This window comes from Miniopterus natalensis, chromosome 12, assembly GCF_054644295.1.
Source record: "Miniopterus natalensis isolate mMinNat1 chromosome 12, mMinNat1.hap1, whole genome shotgun sequence".
NCBI classification, from domain to species: Eukaryota; Metazoa; Chordata; class Mammalia; order Chiroptera; family Miniopteridae; genus Miniopterus; species Miniopterus natalensis.
The window spans coordinates 69,200,468-69,222,234 of record NC_142092.1 but is presented as its reverse complement, the minus strand read 5'-3'; the positions used below and the strand labels follow the sequence as shown (position 1 = coordinate 69,222,234).

Sequence of the window (21,767 nt, the reverse complement as noted above, 5' to 3'; positions counted from 1 at the left end):
GTGCTTGCTTAGCACAGATACTAAAATTGAAAAGATACAGAGAAGATTAGGAAGGCCTTTGCTGAAGGATGACATGCAAATTTGTGAAGAGTTCCATATTGGGGGGGAAAAAAAACTTGCCTCGGACACCCTGGGCCCTGCAGGTGTGCAGAGACCCGGCCTGGCTAGAACCAAGCGCAGCACTTGGCAGGTTTCCGCACTCGTCGCTCCTCCAAAACTATATCCAATTCACAAGAGAAGAACGGAGCACGGGAGGTACCTGCTGGGATCCCGTGGGGCGGGGCCGGGGCCGGGGCGGGCTTGAAGACGGGACCCCACTGCGCATTGGGCTAAGCGGCCCGGCCAGGCGGCGTGCGCATGCGGGCAGTGCTCGGGGCGTCCTCACGGGGGCAGCATCGGGCCGCCAGCCGCTCTAGTCCCCTCCCGGCGTTCTCCGGCCCGGGGCGCGACCGCGGAGGCGGGACTTCCGGTCCGCAGCGTCCGAGTCGCGTGGTTGCCGGAAGTGTGGTGCGGCAGCGGTGGTGCTGCGAACCCGTGAGGGCGGCGGCGGCGGCGGCGGCGGCTCCCCGGGGCGGGGAGGGAAAAGGCGAGCGTGCGTGCTGCCGGCCCACGGTCCCGGCTGGCTCTCCACTGAGTCCCGTCTGTAAGCATTTCAGGTGTAAAGTGGGCGCTCTGTGCAGGGACAGGGGCTATCCCGAGCGGTGGCTGGTCGGTCTCCGCCGGGAGAGGCTGTGCCGAGGGCGGGGACGCTGTTCCTCTCGCTCGCTTTCGGCCCCCGGGTCTGTGCTGTGCTCCTTTGGCGTTTTCCCTGCCCGTGCTTTATTGTCCTACCCTCTGTGTCCAGCCTCCTCCCCCTTTCCGACTCCCAGACCGGGGCCCCGTTCCTTCAACAGGCGTCCGCTCAGTGTCAGTCACGACAGTCCCTGTTCTAGCTGCGGGGCACAGGGCCAAGCAGACCCTGTCCCGGGACTGCCATCCCCTGCTGTCGGTGCCGGCCACTTGGTCACAGAGCAATCGCAAGACACCCGCTGTGCAGCCAGCTCTGCTGCGGGAGAGCTGCATGGCCTCCTCCTGTCCCTGGTCACTGCCACCACACCCTGCCCTTTCTGCACAGGCTGACCAGCTCTCTGGTGGCTTGCTTGTGGGGAGACAGACCAGCCAGTTGGGTCCTGTTGGTGCCCATCACTCCCCTCCTCACATGCTGGTTGCAGCCTGGGAGCAGGCAGGACCCATGTAGTTGGTTTCAGCACCCGACAGCAGAGCCGGAACACAATGGGGCATGGAGGGTGTCAGGTCTCAGCCCCGCGGCCCCCCAGCCAGGCCTCTCAGAGTCCAGTACTTGTTTTGGTCAGCTCCTGCCATGCCCTGCAGGTGAGCACATCGGAAGGAAAGGAGGGTTCCCGCGCACCTTGGTTTTTAATGTAACGTCTCGTGACGTATTTTGGAAGAAGGCAGAAACCATGGATGTAGACGCTGAAAGAGAGAAAATAACACAGGAGATCAAGGAGCTGGAAAGGATTTTGGATCCCGGCTCCTCTAGTTTCAACGTGGAGGTCTCGGAATCAAGTCTCGATTCAGATTCTGACGCAGGTAAGCTCCCAGGTGTGCAGCCTCCTCAAGTGTTTAGAGCAGCTGTGTCTGCCCTAGGCTCCTGCTAGCCATGTGACACTGCTGTGCAGCTGGGACCAGGCCATTTCTCACTGGAACCGGCCTCCGCCTTCACCCCATGGACAGTTTTTCGCTGTTCCTTCTTCATCAGCCCCTGGACCTGCTGAGTGTGTGCGAGTACCCTGCCCCATGATGGGCACCTGTATCAGGCTGTCCTGGAAGAACCCCATTCCTGGACAGCCACCACAGCTGACGGCCCCCTGCCCCCCAGCTCTCTTCTCTGGGCTCAACCAGCTGCCCTCTGGGTCCCCTGCTGCCAAAGCTCACATTCTGCCTCCCTACCCACTGTCCTCCATTCTCCCCTGAGGCCTGAGTGCCCCTCATAGCTCCTACTAGAGACCTGATTGCAGTGGCTGAGCTGTCCAGGGTCCCCCAGCCTGTCTACCTCTCCCCGGTCCCAGGCTCAGTTCTGAGGCCCAACTTCTAACAGTTCCCGACCCCTCCAGGGCCTTTTTCCCCCCTATTCCCAGGGCCTCTTCCCCTGGTTGTGCCCATAGTTACTGTTCCCTACATGCCTGGGGGCACTTCATGTTAGGTCTCTGTCTTCTCTTTCTCACTACCCTGCCCATTCCAGTTCCCACCTGCCTGGTCAGTGAGCGGTGCTCAGCCTCTGGGTGCTGTCGGGGAGGGAAGGTCCAGCAACGCAAGGCTCACCCTGAGGTCTTTCGGCCCTCCCCTCATCTGCAGCTGCCCAGGAGATGGGCCGTGTGCTGCACCTGCCAGTCGGCTCCTCAGTCTGTTGTGTCCCCTTGCCAGCCACCTTTTTATTTCAAGGTCACAGCGGTGTGCTTGTGTTCCCACAGATTCACTGCCTGATGAGGACTCGGACGCTGCTGCTCCCCTGATCTCGGTAACTACTGGCCTGAGCTGGCTGCTCCCTCCACGGCAGACATACCACCCTTCCAGCCGGCCCAGGGAGGGGGGTGTTCCTACAATACAAAAACAATGTGTGTGTGTTATTAAAGTTACACATCAAAGTTCTTAGCGTAAAATTGCCCCTACAAGGAATCACTGTTGGTGTTTAGCCCTCATTCGTTTCAACACATCACACACGGAGGGCAGGCAACAGGCCGCCTGGGTGCTGCCCCCCGCAGCTCACCTCTGGGCCTCGGTTTCCCAGTCTGTGCAGTGGGGACAGTTACAGCCCAAGTCAGTTCTCATGTGGAAGTACCTAGAGTAGTACCTAGCAAGAAGTTAGTTAGGCTGGTGACTGTTAACTGTTCTTTGATTATTTTGGAATTTTCTCTAACTTGGGGAAATTTCCATAGTTTGCTTGTTTCTTCACCCTGTGGGTGGGAGCAGCACCACCTCCTGTCCACAGCAGCTGGCAGGCCCCCTGTTGTGGGCTGGCAGTAGCTGTTCAGACTCACTGTGTCTTCTAATGAGTTTAATTACTTCCATTTTCTAGCTTTGCATGCACTGTAGCTGCCTGTCACCTGCCAGTAATGTACGTCACATGGACCCATCACAAAGTCCAAATTTAGCATAAATACTTGTTGTAGAGAGTGAAACTACCGTTTCCTCACACCTCCCCAACCCCAATTCCTAGACATTGAGTTTCCTGCATTTTTGATGAGGAAATGGGCACACTTTGGAATTCCACATCAGGGTGGTATCACCAGTCGAGTGGCCAGGACATGGGCTCAGGGCCCAGCTGCACCACCAGGCCCCGAGGATGGGAGCGTTTGTATGCCCCATTTTCTCACTTGTGGTCTCCCATTTGTGACTAGGAAGAAGAAAGGTGGGATGAAGCCAGCAATGATGAGGACGACCCCAAGAAGACGCTTCCTGAGGACCCAGAGACCTGCCTGCAGCTGAACATGGTCTACCAGGAGGTCATCCAAGAGAAACTGACAGAGGTCAGCCTGCTGCTGGCCCAGAACCGGGAGCAGCAGGTAGGTTGGGGTCTGGCTCCGAGGACCCCCATGACCAGGCCTCCTGGGACTGGCACCCTTCTCCACAAAGAGAGTTTGAGCTGCCCATGGGCCCGTTGTGTCCACAGGAGGAAGTCATGTGGGACCTGGCAGGATCCAAAGGCCCCAAGGTGAAGGATGGCAAGAGCCTGCCCCTGAACCTGTATGTCGGCCACTTCCTGAAGCCCTACTTCAAGGACAGGGTCACTGGAGTGGTGAGTCACAAGGTGGTCAGACTCTATGGGGAGGGCTTGTGCCTCCACAGCCTGCCGTGGCTGTCGTGAATTCCCTTGGTCTTCAGGATAATATTCTCCTAAAACTCTCCTGGGCCCACTGGAGAAAGTCAAGGCCTCCTTCCCTTGTAGGAATGGGGCTGGCCAATCTCTGCTCCACGGATAAGCCCCAGGACATGTCCTTTAGAGATACCCATGGGCACCAGCTTGGCAGGGATATCCAGTCCTGGCAGTATTGGGCCTGGTGTTGCTAGTGGCAACCCTCCCCCTTTATCAGCCCTTCTGCAGTCCCTGAGCCCACCCTCTGCCTGTTGGGTGGTGCCCAATGCCCCTCATGAGGCAGCTACTCTGGGTCTAGGTGTACGTCGCCAGGCTGCTCAAGGAGGCTGAGGAGAAGGAGTCCCAAGGCCACACTGGGCCCTCCAGGTGAGCACACCTGGGTCTGTCCGCATTGTGATGCTGCATTCTCTGACAGGGGCCTCCTGCCAACGAGGACACTCGGGAGAAGGCTGCCCAGGGCATTAAGACTTTCGAGGAGCTCCTGGTGACCAAATGTAAGAGCCGAGCTTGGGCACCACAGAGGCCTCCCCACACCTGCTCTCCCCAAGCTTGTTCTGGGTTCTCACAGCTCCCTCCTGAGCCTTGACCACTGGGACGGGCCACTTGAAGCCCCTGCCAACCCCCACACTGAGCGGGGTCCTTGTGAGGACTCCTCACGCTGGGCCTAGATGGGTCATTTACCTTTCATTTCTTCTGACTTTACGTGGAAGTCAGAGCTAGTGGCGTGCAGGGGTTCTGAGGAGGCAGTGACCCATGTGAGCTCTCACTGAGCCATCGTTTCTTCTCAGGGAAGAGCTGGGAGAAGGCCTTGCTCAGAAAGTCAGTGGTGAGCGACCGCCTGCAGCGCCTGCTTCAGCCCAAGTTACTGAAGTGAGTCTACAAGGACTGGCGAGGGCAGCCTCCCTGGGGTTGTCAGAGGCTCCGTGTGCCTCCTTCCTGCCGGGTCTTCTGCTGCAGCGGGAGGAGGCAGCGGCATGGAGGTCCAGTATGGAAGCAGGGTTGACCAAGCACCCGCATTTACTTGTCTGACTCAGGCAGTTTCTCTGGTCTGGGCCTTTTTCCCACCTGTGAAAATGGGGACCATTCATGAGACCTGCTTTATGTGTGTGCTGACGGGGTGGCATCATGTGACCAAATCACAGCACCTGTGGCCTGGCCAGTGGGTCCCAGGGGCCACTTGTTGCCTCACACCTTGATGCTGGAGTTAGGATTATCTGTGGTGATGGTCGGGTCCCTCCTTGGGCTGTGGGAGCGGTTGGTTTTCTGAACTGTTCTGGATGTGGGCAAGTGCGGGTGTCAGGGCTCACCTCCAGCCTGGCCTTATTGCTGAGCACAAGGGTCAGGACGTCTGCGGCCCAACTCCTGTGCTGGGACACGGCTCCGGGACATGAGGTGGCCACAGTTACCACCCCCTGCATCAGCAAGCACATTGCTGTACTAGCTGCCAATGTGACTATGGTGACAGCCAGAGGGGGTCCACTGCATTCTCCATGGGCAAGGAAGCCGAGGCAACTCGGGAAGGTTAACTAGTCTGTGGGGTCAGAATCCATCAGAGCCAGGCTCCCAGTCAGTACCCCCTACCCCTGTGCTTTGGGGGAGTAACCTGCCCAGCTGGCCCCCGAGCCCCCCACAGGTAACCCTGCTGCCTCTGCCCCGCCAACAGGCTCGAGTACCTGCACCAGAAACAGAGCAGAGTCACGAGTGAAGCGGAGAGACGGGTCCTGGAGAAGCAGAGCAGTGAGGCAGAGAAGGAGATCCAAGATATCAAGTGAGTGGGGGACACCAGGTGGTGTGGTTGGGGAGTGAGGGGGGCCAGCCTAACCCAGTGCCCTCACCTCTGCAGCCAGCTCCCGGAGGAGACCTTGCTGGGGAGCAGGCTGGACAACCATGACTGGGAGAAGATTTCCAACGTTAATGTAAGTCGGGGCACACTCCCTGGCCAACAGGCCTGCCATGACCCCCATGGTCAGGTGCATGTCCAGCACCACGGAGCGGCTTCATGGACCTGCCCGCTGGTGCGAGGCCTCTGCTGAGAGGGATGGTTGCAGAGGAAGCTTCGCATCTGCCCGCCATCCTTGACAGCCCCCGCAGGCTGGGTCTCTCTGTGCAGTTTGAAGGTGGCCGCAGCGCAGAGGAGATCCGGAAGTTCTGGCAGAACTGGGAACACCCTAGCATCAATAAGCAGGAGTGGACCGGGCAGGAGGTGGACAGGCTGAAGGCCATCGCGGCCAAGCACAGCTACCTGCATTGGCAGAAGATCGCCGAGGAGCTGGGGGTAAGGACTTGGCCTCCAAGACCCCAGGGCAGAGACCCCAGGGGGGTGTGAGTTCTATAGCTGGGCGGCCACCAGGTTTGGGGTTTTCACAGGCTGTATGTCACACCACAGCCAGGGCTCGTCACTTGGAGCCTGTGAAATCTTGTCTGGCTACTTTCAAGGGTGTGGGCCTCAGGCAGGGTGACCCCTCCATACCTCTCAGACCCCGTAGCCCTTCTGAGAGCACACTTGCCTTAGTGTGCTCAAGACCAGCCTTAGTGCCTTCTGTCTCCGTTCCTTTCTGTCCCCATTTTTCTTTCTGTCCCCATCAACTTCAGAGGAGTTAATTTGGAAGTGTTCGAGAACACTTTCCTAGTTTCTTTTCAGTTCTTTTGTTGTTTTTCACTTGGCCTCTGTCTTTGATAACAAAGGTATTTAAGACGGCCTTACTGACAGCAGCTTGACAGAAAGTGTTCTCTTTATAAATGTCTAACTTCAGATTCATCACCTCTTTGGATCTTAGCTTACATAGGAATAGGTTTCCTCGTTTTTAAATAGTTAGGTTTTGCGTAGTCCTTCTTGTTCTTTGGTTTGAATTTTATTGACTTGTGACCTGAAAACGTGATCTATAAAATCTCAATTTCTTTATTTATCACAGTCAGGTCCAAGCCTGTGATTGCAGCAAACGTAGCCAAACCTACCAGAGCCTTTTAAAAACCAACATGTGCTCTCCTCTTGCAGGGTCTTGGGGTCTAAATAAATAAGCTCATTAAATAACTTGTCTGTAATATTCCTGAATTTTTATCCCAAGAGCTGTTTAATTCCTAGAGTTGTATCAATGTAACTTGGATTAAACCTGACATAACAATATTAAAAAGATATTTTCTTCTTGTATCTCTAATAGTTTTGCTTTGTTTTCTTAGCTGCTGTATAGTTTGGTACATATAACTTTATGCTTTTACTAACTTGGTAAATTATGATTTTTAAAAAGTCATTCCTTTTTTTTAACTCTTCTCCAAGGGCATGTTTTCATTGATTTGACAGAGAGAGAGAGAGATAGAAAGAGGGAGAGAGAAACATTGATATGAGAGAGAAAAATTGATTAGTTGCCTCCTGCACAAGCTCCAACCAGGGATCAAACTTGCATCCTAGGTATGTGCCCTTGACCAGGATGCAAACCCGCAGCCCTTCAGTGCATAGCACAGTACTCTAACCACTGAGCCATACCGACCAGGGCTAGTTTTATATTGAAAGACTTTTTTTATTAGAACATTTCTAGGTTCACAGCAAAATTGAGAAGAACGAAGGTACAGAGATTTCTATATACCCTTTGCCCCCACGTGCACAGCTTCCCCCATTATCAACATCACTTCCCAGGTGCTTTTTTTTTTTTTAATACCAAGGATGGACCCACACTGACATATCATCACCCGGAGTCCACAGTTGACATTGGGGTCACTCTTGGTATTGTGTGTTCTGTGGGTTTGGACAACGTGTAATGACATACCTGCTATTACAGCATCACCCAGAGCAGTTTCACTGCCCTAAAAAAATCCCCTGTGCTCCACCTGTTCATCCCCCAACCCCTGATCCCTCCCCCTGGTCTTTTCACTGTCCCACAGTTTGGCCTTTTCCAGAATGTCAGAGTTGGAGTCACACAGTGTGTAGCTTTGTCAGTTCGGCTTCTCTCACTTGGTCATAGGCATGTTAGGTTCCTCCGTGTGTCTTCATGGCCTACATCACTCATGTCCTTTTAGTGCTGAATAACATCCCACTGTCTGGGTGGACCATGGTTTATTATGTATCACCTACTGAAGGACATCGTGGTGGCTTCCAAGTCTTGGCAATTGTGGATAAAGCTGCTATAAACATCCATGTGAAGGTCTTTGTGTGGACTTAAGTTTTCAACTCCTTTGGGTAAATACCAAGGAGCACAATTGCTGGATCTCATGGTTAGAGTACGTTTAGTTTTGTAAGAAACCACCAAACTGCCGTCCAAAGTGGCTGCCCCATCTGCATCCCCACCAGCAGTGGGTGAGCGTTCCTGCGGCCCCCACCCGCCCAGCGTCCCGTGTTGTCAGTGCTCTTGGTTCGGCCGTTCTGATAGGTGGGCAGTGGTGTCTCATTTTAATTTGCGTTTCCCTGGTGATATGACTTGGAGCTTCTCGCACACTTATTCGCCATACACATACCTTCTTTCACGAGGTGTCTGAAGGTCTTTGGTCCGTTTTCTAATCGGATTGTTTCTTGTTGAGTTTTAAGATTCTTTGTATTTTTTAGATAACAGTCCTTTGTGAGATATGTTTTTTGCAAATATTTTCTCCCAGTCTGTGGATTGTCCCCTAATTCTCTTGACATCTTTCACTGAGCAGAAGTTTTTAATTTTAGTGAAGTCCCGCTTGTCAGTTATTTCTTTCATGGGTCATGCTTTTGGTGTTGTGTATAAGGAGGAGTCACCATCCTCGCTGGCGGGGTGCACAGGTCCCTCCCACACATGTGCCCTTTCCACTACCCTGACCCCGCTGCAGAGAGACCTTAGAGACTCTAGTGCTTGAGGTGGAGCCGCCGTGCTTGAGGTGGAGCCGCCATGCTGGCCACTAAGCTGAGAGGCATGAGCTATGCCAGGCGTGGCAGAGCTGGAAGTTTCGGGTGTTTGAGTCCAAGTGTGGTTTTGGTGTCATATAAATGAAGTGTTATTGTGACTTTTTCTGAGCTACTTTCTTTCCAAAAACGTCTGTTCCCATTGTGGGGTGCTCCTGTTATCCCCATTGGGGTCTGGTGGGGGTAAGTAGACCATTGGTGCACAAGAGCATGTTACCCGCATGGCACTCTGACCCAGCTGTGCCCTGGACGCCCCTCTGCACATGGGTGAGCGCCTTTAACAGCCTTTGCTTTGGTTTGGCTTTGGAAGACCAGCCGCAGTGCCTTCCAGTGCCTGCAGAAATACCAGCAGCACAGCAAAGCCCTGAAGCGCAGAGAGTGGACAGAGGAGGAGGACCGCATGCTCACCCAGCTGGTGCAGGAGATGCGCGTGGGCAGCCACATCCCCTACCGCAGAAGTGAGTCTGCCGGGCCTCTGGGCACATCCCAGCACCCTCAGCCTGAGCCCCGCCTATGGCAGAGCAGGGATGGCCAAGGTGGTTCCCAAGTATAGTGAGGAGAGGCTGGAGGAAGAAGGGAGGGTCCTGTCTTCCCAGGGGTTCCAGTTACATCCTCAGTGGTTAGAGCCACTCTTTCCTGGGTGAACCGGGAGGTACAGCATTCACAAGGCCCCTCTGTCCCCAGTTGTCTACTACATGGAAGGACGAGACTCCATGCAGCTCACCTATCGGTGGACCAAGAGCTTGGATCCCAGCCTCAGAAAGGGCCTCTGGACCCCAGAGGAAGATGCGGTAGGTATGGGGTATCCAAGGAGGACCATCTTTCTCCTGGGAAGTGCACCTGGACACCTTGAGTGGCCACCAGGCCCCTGGGTTCCGCTTACATGGACTGAGTCAAGGGGGGAGGTTGTGACTGCTGCGGAGGCTCATCTGTCTGTGTGTCCCTTCCTGCAGAAGTTGCTTCAAGCGGTTGCCAAATACGGGGAGCAGGATTGGTTTAAAATCAGGGAAGAGGTGCCAGGTAGGAGCGATGCCCAGTGCCGAGATCGGTGAGTCAGACATGCCTGGTGCAGTGGACCTGGGTGGGCAAGGAGACTGGGGCCTGGGAGATCTGGCACAGGGGCACCTTGGGGCACAGGGGTAACCCAGTCGGGAAGCAAGATAGCTTTTATTTTTAAACTGCACCTTGTTCAGGCTCAGCTTGAGATGGTCCCTGGTTGGCAGTTGCCCTGAGCCCTATTGTCCAAATTTCTCAAATCACTGGTGGGCAAGGTCCCAGGCAGACGGCTTTCGCCCCTCCTCTTCTGGGCTTGCTTTTACTTCACACAGTTTCATTAAGGCGTAATTCACTTACCGCATAACTTACCCTTTTAATATGTATGTTTTCTGGTTTCCAGTACATTCGCTGAGTCATGCAGCTACAATAGTATTTTAGGATATTTGGAGTACCCCACAACAGAACCTCATTCCCCAACAAAGGAAACAATTCAAAACTGGGCAAAGGACCTGAATAGACATATCTCCAAAGTTTAAACACATGAAAAGGTGCTCACATCATTAGTCATTTCACAAACACAAGTCAAACCGCGAGTTAGCACTTCACACACAAGGACATGGAGAAACCGGAACCCGGGGCTCTGCTGGTGGGAATGCGCCGTGGAGCCACCGCTGTGGAGAACAGCCTGCAGGCTCCTCAGAAATTAAACAGGACTGCCACGTGACCCAGAAATGCCCCTCCGCACCCAGGTTGTGAGCACAGGGACTCAAACCTGTTTGCACACCGTGTCCACAGTAGCACTATTCACAGCATCCAAGAGGTGGACACACCCAAGCACCCATGGACGGAGGGTGGGTAAGGAGGACGGTTCTGCAGTGTCTGGACAGCAGGGTATTATTTAGCCTTAGAAACTCGTGAAAACCTACTGTGTGCTGCAGCATGCACGAGCCTGGGAGACGTGGGCTTTACGAGCAAGTCCTCCTGTGCTCGATGTCCTCATTTCTCAGATACGCACCTAGGAGTGCAGTTGCTGGGTCACATGGCAACGCTGGTTTATCCTTTTGGGGATAAACTGCCAGACTGCTCTCCACAGTGGCTACCCCACTCTCTGTCCCACAACAGTGTGCAGGAGCCAGTCTCCCACAGCATTCCCAGTACTTAATACTATTCTGATGGAGCCATCCTGGGGGGTGACGTGTGTGTCACTGGTTTGGTTTGGCCTTTCCCTGATGGCTGCCCACGTGAGCATCTTTCTGTATGCTTGTCTTCTCTGGAAAAATGTCTGTTCGTGTCCTTCACCCATTTTTAAACTTGAGTTAATTTGTTTTGTACTATTGCCTGGTAGAGCGCTTCATAAATTCCAGGTACAAGTTCCTTTTCAGATGTTTGGTTTGTAAATTCTCAGTGTGGGTTGTTTTTCACTTTCTTGATGGTGAAGCACACGAGTTTTTAATTTTGATCAAGTCCAGTTTATCTGTATTTTGGGGGTTGCCTGGGCTTTCGATGTCAGGGGGAGGCCATCTTAGCATCTAAAACATGCATTTGTTTTCATGTCATTTTCAGATACCTCAGAAGGCTACATTTCAACTTGAAAAAGGGACGATGGAATTCAAAGGAAGAGGAGAAGTTAATTGAACTAATAGAGAAACACGGCGTCGGTAAGTTCTTTCTGATGCAGCCACAAGAGGCTGGCAGCGCTCCGCTCCCGGGCTGCCTCCCTGGTTGACTCATTCCTCCAGGGGGTTGTCACCTTGTCAAATGGTGGTGGTTACCACCGTACAAATTAACTCACAGTCACTAGAGAACATTGAGAATTGGAGATGAACCAAGAGAAGGGAAGTGAGGTAACTCACCTCTTTCGCTCCTGGAGCCGACTGGCCCACTGGTGTGCACGTGCCTGGTTCTCCGTGCAAGTTGCTTTTCTGAGAAAGGCATTTTCACATTGAATCATTCAGTTAACTGAGTTGAGCCAGCTGTTTTTTACTTGACGGTGAAGCTCAGTGCGGGAGCAGTAGGAGGGGGATCAGGAGCCCATCCTGAGGGGACAATGCCCGTCTTCTGACAGAGATAGCACTTCTCAGAGAAGAGCCTCTCCCAGGCCAAGGAGCCTGTGTCGTCAAAGATGCGAAGTGGCTTCCACATTGTTTTGCTTTGCAGGTCACTGGGAAAAAATCGCTTCTGAACTCCCCCACCGGACAGGCTCCCAGTGTCTGAGCAAGTGGAAAGTCATGGTCAGGGTAAGCCTCACCCAACATCCGTCACGGGCCTGCCCCTGTGCTATGGGGCTGGCCTCCCCTGAGCAGGATGAGGGGCTCGGGTGGGACAGAAAGGAGAGGGCCTCTGATTTCTGGCCCTGGTGTCTCTTCCAAGAGGCCAAGGGCAGAGAGAGACCTGCCTGGTGGGTAGCCGCCCTCCCCAGAGCAGTCAGGAGGGGCTGGCCTGCCTGCCTGTGTCCCTGTTTGCTGAGCCTCAGGTGGCTGAGGCCTCAGGCAGCCCTTTCTCCACAAAAGAGGCAGGGTCAGGGCAGAAGGAGGCGGCGGCGGCGCCTGCGCAGCGTGCGGTGGAGCTCCAGCAGTGAGGACAGCAGCAGCGAGGACAGCAGTGTCGGGGACAGCAGCAGCGGGGACAGCAAGGACAGCAGGGACTCGGAGCCAGAGCCAGAGGAAGCCCCAGATGCCCAGGAGAGTGGCCAAGCACTGCCGTCAGCACAGCACACCGTGCCAGACATAGACCTGTGGATTCCTGCCAGGCAGAGCGCCCACCCACTTAAGGCAGCAGGGGCAGAGGGCTGCCCAGAACGCTTGCCTGCCTCTCCCAACACCTCAAATAAGGCCCAAGGTGGTAGCAGGAAAGTCGCAGAGGTGGGCCAGGCTCAGCCCCCCTCCAGGACCCAAAGCGCCAGCCTGAGAGGTGTCGGGTACCCACACTCCACGGACACTCATCCCACGAGCTCAGAGGGGCCGGCAGATGAGGTGGGCATGGCCCTGGTATATCCCAGACTGGGGGGATTAGTTGCTGCTGCTCAGCAGTCACCAAGGCAGCAGGTACTCAGTGCAGTGGGCCAGCCCAATCTCGTGCCAGCCCTGTCCCCAAGTGTGGGGCAGCACCCCCCTCCTTGCCCTTAGAACATTTGTTTCTGGCCCGTATCAGAACTGGGGCTAGGGCAGCAGCCTTCCTCAGTGAGGCCTACGGCCTCATTGCCCCGATTTCTTTGCTGTAAAAGCCACTTGGGAGAACTACTGAGGGCACTTAGACCTGGAGCCGTTTCTGAAGCGTTTCACCTCAAGCTGGCGCAGAAAGGTGGGGCAAGGAGGAGCCGCTTCCCTCTGACCTGCATCAGTGCAGTGGCTCAGGTCCAATGGGGTTAGTCACATGTGTGCCTGTCTTGGGGGAGGCCCTGCCTGAGGCCACTGGGCTTCAGGGTATGTTTCTCACCAGTGCAGGTGCCAACTTTGGGGTCTGGGCAAGAGGTGTGTGCACTGCCCACATGGCAGTCTCCATGCCAGGCTCCTTGCCCTCCATCCTCAATCTGTCTTTATCAGAGCGGGAGGCATCTGCTGAAGGTACCTCTGGAGACCGTGCTGCAGGTGCTCAGGACCAACACGGCCACCCGGTGCCGGACACGAGTAAGGGCCTGCCTGCATCCGTCCACCCACTGCTCCCATCACCCCGCCATGCACCTGTGTGTGCACGCACTGCCACAACCACCCCTTCCCCCGTTCCCATCCTGGTCTGGCCTCCCTTTCCCTCTGGTACACAGGAGTGGAGGACGGTGAGGGTGGAGCTCAGATGCCTTCCTCCCACAGAAGGAGAAGCTAAAGCAGCCGTGCCTGTTCAGCGCACCCCAGGGGACCACCCCTGGTGGCAGCATTGCAGCCAGGCCCCACATGCGGCAGCTGTGGCAGCGGCCCCGGGGACATGCCCTGCAAAGGAGGCTCCTTGAGCGCCGGCTGCTGATGGCTGTGAGCCCATGGGTGGGCGACATCATCCTGCCCTGCGCTCCTCAGAGGCCCACCGCGGTGCACACTCAAGGTGCTGCCCTGGGGTTCTGGGAGCCTGCTGTGGGGCCATGGGGCTGGGGAGGGGGAAACACAGGGTTACCTACAGACACATGCTTGTCTTTCTAGAAGGGCATCCTGCTTGGAGGGATGTCGGGTTTAGCCCCTGTTGTCCTGCTTAGCACACGTTGGTCAGTCTGGAAAGTGGCCTGACACTCAGCAGAGCCATCTTCTTGCAACTATAAGCACATGGGTGCATGAGCAGGTTGGGTTTTCTGAAGATCTCGCCCATCAACACTCTCTCTCAGGAGTGCCTGTCCCCAAAGGCCAAGCTGAGGACCAGTCAGGGCCAGCCTGCCCTCTGGCCCTTGTTCTTCTTGGTCCAGTGTGGTGGCAGCTGGAATTGGGGTTCTTTGGGGGCTCCCTGCCTGGCTCCCATGCTCTGGGGCTCTTGGAGCCTCTTGGGGCCTCCAGGAGAGGGACTTGGTAGCTGGGGCCACTTTGCACATGTACCCTTGTCCCCCCAGCTGACAGCATCAGGGCGCAGCTGCAGGACGCCCACCTGGCCAGCACGCCGGTGTTCACCCTCTTTATTCAGGTGAGCCCTGTGCAGAGCTCCCACCTGTGTTTCTGTGGCCTATGGGAGTTTACAGCTCTCTGAAGTTGTGGGTCCCAGAAAACGGTTTCTCAGTGGCCAACAGCTTTTAGTACGCAGTGACCCTGTCACTGTCATCTAAACCTGGTCCCAGAAGGGATGGGATACGGGGAGGCCTGGTGCGTCATGGCAGCCGGGAACACTGTCCCTAAGGGTCTGGGTCAGGGCAGGGAAGGCAGCCAGGTGACTGGCCTGCAGAGGTTGCACTGAGCTCTGGCCTGTGCCTCTGGGGCCTTGGACCTGCTCCTGAGAGGTGCTGTGGGCAGGGCTGGTTTGAGTCTGACTGCAAACACCTTTGTCATCTTGGCCCTTGGGTGGGGCACGGGGGGGCACCATCAAAGCGGGGAAGGGCCTCCTGTCACATGTTGTCATGTGTATGTCCCTTAGCTGTTTCAGATCGACACTACCGGCTGTATGGAGGTCGTTCAAGAGAGAAAGGCCCAGCTGCCCACCCTGCCCCAGGCTGGTGCTCAGGTGAGAAGTGAGGGTGAGTGCCTGGCATGGGCTCACCTGGATCCTCCCACCCTTTCCTCCCATCCCCCAGGCAGTACTGGATGTAGATGGCATTGGTCCAGCTCTTCCCAGGGACAGGAGGTGTCTGGGTTCCCATGAGAGCTTGACTCAGAGAGAGGCCTGCCCGTCTCTCAGTGAGGTTCTGGAGCCCGGAGGACTTCCAGACAAATCCAAGGGTGCAGAGACAGGACCCGCACTCGGGCCCACCTGGCTTCCAAAGTGTGCTTCTCTCACACACACACCACCCCTGGTGCAGGTAGCCGAGAGCACATGTTGTCTGTCAGTGAAAGGCTGTATTCTGAGCCCCGTCACCCCTGGGAGAGATGACAAAATAGCCTGAGGACCAAATATGGCCCATGGTGCCCCATCCAGGCCCCTGTGCCCTTCTGCCCAAACAACCAGTCCCCTGCCTCCCCCTGCAGACCAGCCCAGACTCACCTAGATGAGCTCTCCCAAGGGTGCCTTTGGGTGGAGTTGCGTCAGAAGGGAGGCAAGGGGTCCTGGGGAAGGGTGCAAAGACTGGGCCATGGCCTGAGTTGCATGTAGGGGCTGTGCAGGGCCAGCCCTTGTCCCCACTACGGGCAAGAGGTGAGCTATGGTCTTGGTGGTGATGGTGGGAAAAGGGTCCAGGCCGCTGGGACTCCCTGAGGTGCTGACTCTCTCCCTTCTTTTTCAGGTGTCCTCAAGTGCTCAGAACGCCCCAGGTACTGCCTCTCCCTTTCTCTTGACTGTTTTGTGTAGTGGGGAGAGGCCAGACCTGTCCCAGGCTGGGAGCAGCATAGCCACTCCCCTGATGAGGGTTTTGTTTGAGTCCCATAAGAGGGATGGGAGCCTGGCTGGCCTGTACAGGGTGGGAGGAGTAGTGTTGAGCACAGTAGGTGAGCCCTGAGGCCTCCCCAGCACAGACCACAGGTCCCCCCACACCAGCAGAATCAGGCAAGGGTCTGGGATCCTGAGAGATGATGCCAGGAGGGCTAGGCAGTGGTTTGAAGATGTTCAAGATGTAGGGGACTCCTGAGCCCCTTGGTGTGGATGCCAGGCTCCTGCTTCCGTGCTCCCAGCAGCTGCCTCTAGAGGGCCCCCTGACGGGGTGCAGGGCAAGGCCTGTCTAGCCAGTCCCTGGACCTCATCGGTGTGTTTTGTCATCCCTCAGGTTGCCTCTTAAGCAGCGTGCCAGCCCGGGAAGGTGCAAAGAAGGGTGCCAGCCACAGAGGGAGTGGGGGCCTGCAGACCTTCCAAGCCAAGTCCGCTTCTCAGGTGCCCCTGCCAACTCCATGCGGCACCCGGCCCAAGCCCAAAACTGTGTCCGAGCTGCTTCGGGAGAAGCGCCTGCGGGAAGCTCGAGCCAGCAAGGCTACCCAGGCCCCCGTGGTTCTCCCACCCCAGCTGCTGGTCTCCTCACCTGTGATCCTCCAGCCCCCTCTTCCGCTGGCCTCCCAAGGCCCCATAGCCACAGGGCCCGTCATCTCAAAGTCAGCGCTCTCTGCGTCTAGAGCCCCTGCAGCAGCCAGCCCAAGTACTTCAAGCTCCTCAGCCTCAGCCACAGAGAAGGGGCCCCCTGCCCTGCAAGCCTTGGCCTTGACTCCTATCTCCACAGTGGCTGCAAAGGCCTCACCTGCCTCCAGTGCCCCTGATCCAGGCCCCAGCCAGGTTCCTGTGAGCTGCCATCTGAACAGTCTTGGACAGTGTCAGGCCCCTGCCACGTCCTGGAAGCAGGGCCTGCCTGAGGCACCACCCCTTCTTCCTGCAGCCCCCAGCCCTGCTCAGCTGCCTGTCCAGCCCCTCAGCCTGACGCCAGCTCTGGGCACCCAGAGGAGTAGACCACACATGGCGGCCAACACCCCTCTGCCCGTCACCTGGGTACTCACAGCCCAGGGGCTGCTCCCTGTGTCGATGCCAGCTGTGGTGGGCCTTCCCAGGCCAGCAGGGACCCCTGACCCCAAAGGGCTGTCTGTGACTTTGTCGCCCTCCTTGACTGAGACTCTGGCAGGCCAGGGCCCAGCCAGCACGGACACAGAATCAGGCCTTCCCTCAAAGACAGACCACAAGACCCTTTTGATGCCCCCACCATCCCAAATCCCTGCAGAGGTGGATGGTGACATGGTCTGTGCTCCTGGGGGAGTCTCTCCTCCTGGAGAAGCCCAAGTGACGGGGGCGACGACCTCCCAGGCTGCAATCCTGGCTGACCACCCTGAAGCAGAGTCCCCCCAGTCCAGCCAGCTGCCTCCGCACTGTGGTGCTGGCCCAGGGAATAGCCCAGGAAGAACACTGGTGTCTCCCTCAGATCCAGGGGAGACCAGGGCGCCTCTGGAATTGGAGAGGCCACCCCCACCCCAGCTTGGGCCTGGGAAGGGTGCCCTGGACCTCAGTCTCCTCTCCCAGGAGAATGAGACAACCGTGCGGGAGTGGCTGAGGGGGCAGCGAGGGGTACATGTGCTCCCACTGGGCAGCAGGCTGCCCTACCAGCCCCCCGCCCTGTGCAACCTGCGAGCATTGTCTCGCCTCCTGCTCCACAAGAAGACCTTGGAACATAGAGCAGCCTCCCTGGTGCCCGGCGAGGCGGCTGAAGCCCTGCAGGCCTCGCTGGGGCGGGTGCGGAGGCAGCTGCAGGACAACCCAGCCTACCTGCTGCTGAAGGCCCGCTTCCTGGCAGCCTTCACCCTCCCCGCGCTCCTAGCCACCCTGCCCCCTCGTGGTGTCTGCACCACCTTGTCAGCAGCCATGAGAGCTGACCCTGGGAGTGAGGAGGACGACCAGGAGGAGCTGGAGCTCCTTGATGGCGACAGGCAGCCAGGCTGCTGGGTGAGCGGCAGGCCCCAGGCAGGGCCAGTGGCCACGGCCCCTGTCCAGGTAGGTGGTCATGGTCACAGAGGGCTGCCCCCCATGGTGCCCCCGCCTGCCTGCGGGTGTGTGTCCTGCCCAGAGTAGTGGGGTGGGGGCAGGGACTCGAGCAGGTGGAAGTGGCGGCCAAGAGAACTGGGGCTGGTTTCGGAGGAGGAAGCAGGTGGCCGCACGCCTGCCCAGCTGTGTGTGGATTGTGTGCAGAAAGTGCCTCCCCTTTGGCCACTGTAGAGAGGAAGGAACCTTGCTTCTAACACAGGGAGACCCTCAGCTGTGTCTGAGGGAGAACCTGAACTTGGGCTCTGTGCCCCCCATGCATCCCCCACCCCACTCTTGGGTGGCCCTACTCCTGCCCCTGCACTTCTGTGGACACCAGGACCTCACCAGTCACCTCAGGAGGACTTTCTAAGCTTCGGGGCAAAACCATTGTCCCTGTTTTCTAATAAGAAACATGATAGGAACATGCAGGAAGGTGTCCCTGCACCTCTGTGGCTGTGGGCACCCAAGAGTCCCCAGCAAGGCCACCTCCACTTCCCCTATTGTCTGGGGCCAAGCAGGAGAGCTGGACCACTTCAGACACTTTGTGCTAAGTCAGGGAGGTTGTCCAGGGTCCTTGCAGGTATGTCCCAGGAGCAAGTGGTGGCCCTCCCCTTCCCCACCTAGGCTGCCATGGCCGCAGGGCTGGTGAACACATGGAAGGCAGGGGCTATGGCTGAGGACTGTACCACCCTCCCTATAGACTCAATCCAGCCTGGGCTATTGGAAATGTCACCACCTTCCCAGGGTCCTTGCCTAGTGGTGCCAGGGCTGTCTTGTGGGCTGACGAGCAGTGGAGACACGGCTGGACCCTAGATATCAAGGGAAAGAGGCTCCCTGTCCCCTGTTGTGTGTGCAGTCTCTCCACCCACCTCTCCATGTGTTCCTCAGTCACTGTCCTGCTGACCCAGCTGGGGAAACCAGGACACAGGCTGGCACCCAGGGGTTTAGAGGGTGTTGGAGCCCCAGATGAGACATTGATAAGCAGAAAGCCAGAGCCCCCATGTGGCCCCAGGAAGGGCAGCGTCCCTCCCGTTCCTTGCCTGTTGTGGCCCCTGGTATCACCAGGCCCAGCCTGCAGTGGCTGTGCTACTGGGGCCTCTGCGTCTGAGAGCTGCCTGTCCCAGAGGTTGGGAGGTGCAGTGTCCACAGCCCACTCCTTGCTGCTCCTCACTGCCCCCCATCCAGTCCATCCTGGCTAGAGCATCACTCTTGTCCCCCTGCCTGGAATTTGTTTCAGGGAGCCCCCGACTCTGGCAAGGTCTCTGCCCCCTCCTTCCAGGACGATTCTGATGACTTCGATGTGCTCAGGACCCGGCATGGCCGGCACGTCCGGAAGCGGAGGAGGCTGCTGTGAGCAGGTGAGTATGGGGCAGCTGCTGTCCAGGTGCAGTGGGGTGGCCAGGGCTGATGGCTGGTGTGGCCCTGCCTCGGGGAGCTCACGTCAGGTTTGATGGTATTAGGCAGGTGGGTCCAGACGCTGGAGGGGTCCCAGGTGGAGGGCCAGCTGACTCAGCTACCACACCCTGGTGTCCAGGCACTTACTTCCTTCTGTCCCTCGGTCCCGCAGTCTTTCCTGTCTGCCTGCTCCTCAGAGGCACCCTCCTCGATCACTCTCCTAAGGAGGCATAGCCTGACCCAGTGTCCATCTTTCCTGAGGCATTCAGCCCTCCCTGACACTCTGTCCATGTTTGTCCATTGTCTTCCCCGTGAACGTGAGGCCATGAGGGCAGGTACATGGCTTTTTGCTGCTGGGTCCCCAGTGCCCAGACCGCAGGCACCAAGGAGGCTCTCAGATTGGTTGAGTCCCTGAAACAGACCTAATGTGGGAGGACACCTGGTCAGCAGGTCCCCAGAGGCAGTAGCGGCTCCTCAGAGCAGTGTGGGCTGTGAGTTTCCCGGGGCAGGGGGCAAGCCCACAGAGGAGACCTGTCATTGCAGGCCACCCTCTGGCTCTTGCTGCCCTCCATGGATCCTGCCCTCCCCCGCCAGGCACAGTGCCTCCTAGGATCCAGTCAGGATGCGCCCCCCACACCAGGGTGTTCTTGTGTTCCAGGACTACCCGATCTGGATGCCCACTGTCACCACCACTGACAGGAGTTGGGACCTTGCTGGACCTGGCCAGCCCATCACTCACCTGGAGGAGAAAGCGGCTGGGTTCCGGGGAGGCTCTGCCAATAGTGACTGTGTTGTCACAGGGACTTGGCTGCTTCCCAAGTGCAAATTGGAATATTTGAAAGAATTAATACATGTCCTATTTTTTAATTAAAAAGCAAGCCACAGACTCTTGTGGTCTCATCCTGAGATACTGGGTGGTGAGCAGAGGGATTGGGCCTCTCTTGGACATGCTGGGAGCCAGCAGGCTGGGCCCTGGCGTCCTCGGAGCCCCTGCACTCTGGGCCTCTCCAGGATGTGGGGGGATAGAGAAGCAGAGGCCCTTTTCACAAGAAGCAATGTGGCTGCTGGCCCTCTGGGTGCCACCTTAGGGACCAGGGGGACCCACTTCCTCTGCCGTCCAGACCACACCGGCCAACCCAGACGGCCCATGAGGTGCTCCTTCCTTTCATGCAGGTGTATTAGCATTAAGACCAAGTCCCAGTAGCTCCTATCCCTGTCCCTCTGTCCCAAAGGCACTGGGCTTGGCTTCGGTTTACAGCCTCTGAGGCTCGTGGTTCCCTGGTTCATCCTTGTGGGCACTTCACTTTGATTTCACTGACTTACTACCGGAAGTGTACAACAGAGAAATGGAACTACTGGGCCCAGCTGTGTCCTGGCCCCAGCCTCCCCTTCACCTCTCCAGACAGCACACGTCACACCTGCCTTGGGCCCATGGCCACTCAGTTGCCTGTTCATGTGGGTGTTGCTTTGCACCCAGTGCTCTCAACTAATTTCTAGTTTTCCTTGACTTCCTATGACCTGTGGCTTACTTAGGGGTTTGTATTTCATTTCCAAAAATGCAGGGGTTGTCCAGACAGTTCCTGTCCCTGATTTCTAGCTTGGTCCCTGTGTACCCCGAGAATGAGATATGTTTATTATTTAATGCCCCTCTCAGCCTCATTTCACAAAGTAGGGAAATGGGTGGTCAGGGGTCCCTCACAAGCCTGCCATTGGGTCAGAGCGGAGCTGCCCACTCCCGCAGGGACCCAGCCCCGCCCCGCCCGGGGCACAGGTCCCCAAAGTGCAGCTCCCCCCAAGGGCGTGGGGGACCCCTGGCTGCCTGCTTCTCCAGGCATTATGCCTTGCCTTTGCTGGTCTCTGGGAGGGCCATGCTGCCATGCTGCCACCAAGACTCAGCAGAACCTGGTTATGCCAAGACTCTCAAGGTTTCAGCCATACAGGTGGCTGACTGCTGTGGGCTGGGAGGCAGAGAAGCCCAGGGCTGAGGATCAGGGCCCCACAGGAAGGGAGCAGCTAGGCGAGGTGGCACCTCAGGAAGGTGGAGCCGGGAGCACGTCAGGTGCCCATCCTGCTCATCCTGCCTGTCCTGTAGCTGTCACCTCAACCCAGGAGGTGGCAACTCAGTTCAACCGGTATGGCTGCACTGGTGAGGTGGTGGCCTGGGGATTTCCACAGCCCACGGAGGACTGATGCTGTGGCCACCGGAGTTTTGGGAGCTGCTGTCACTGTCCCATATGTCCTGGTGGAAAGTGGGAATGTTCCCAGGAAGGGATGGGGGTATGCTAGCTGCGGTGTTGGCTGGCGATGGTGTGGGGCAAGAATGGCCGGGCCTGTGCCTTCTTCCTAGCTGCAGTGGCCTCCCCAGACCCTGCGTTCGGGACACCACACTGTAGTCCTTATGTGCCCAAAGCATGTGCTGGCCTGGCTGTGTGTGGGAGCCCAGAGTCAGGCTGATCCCCTCAGATCGCTGGCTGAGCTCTTCTTGCCAGCACCCCTATGTAGGCCTGGTCCCCGTCTGGCTGCTGGTCCCCGTGGGGCTGCTGAAGGTGAACATGTTAGGCATAGAGTACCCCCTGCCCAAAAAGCCCCCAGAAGCCTGTG

General features: G+C 57.1%; 1 protein-coding gene and 1 non-coding gene across 2 annotated transcripts; both read left to right on the top strand.

The window, feature by feature from the left end:
- Nucleotides 1-103, top strand: LOC148091880 (U6 spliceosomal RNA). The gene has a single exon (XR_015715476.1). It is a non-coding gene; the product is annotated as a U6 spliceosomal RNA (small nuclear RNA).
- Nucleotides 104-581: 478 nt separating this feature from the next.
- On the top strand, nucleotides 582-20,053 carry SNAPC4 (small nuclear RNA activating complex polypeptide 4). The gene is made up of 24 exons (XM_016211028.2): nucleotides 582-643; nucleotides 1,372-1,590; nucleotides 2,472-2,518; nucleotides 3,399-3,563; nucleotides 3,671-3,796; nucleotides 4,290-4,368; nucleotides 4,663-4,744; nucleotides 5,538-5,642; nucleotides 5,718-5,790; nucleotides 5,985-6,149; nucleotides 9,040-9,187; nucleotides 9,414-9,520; nucleotides 9,683-9,777; nucleotides 11,289-11,383; nucleotides 11,883-11,962; nucleotides 12,236-12,697; nucleotides 13,268-13,351; nucleotides 13,532-13,757; nucleotides 14,251-14,321; nucleotides 14,766-14,852; nucleotides 15,568-15,595; nucleotides 16,045-17,741; nucleotides 19,009-19,129; nucleotides 19,825-20,053. Exons 2-23 carry the CDS (start codon nucleotides 1,461-1,463, stop codon nucleotides 19,123-19,125), a joined length of 4,269 nt encoding a protein of 1,422 aa, XP_016066514.2. The 5' UTR covers nucleotides 582-643; nucleotides 1,372-1,460; the 3' UTR covers nucleotides 19,126-19,129; nucleotides 19,825-20,053.
- Nucleotides 20,054-21,767: the final 1,714 nt, after the last annotated feature.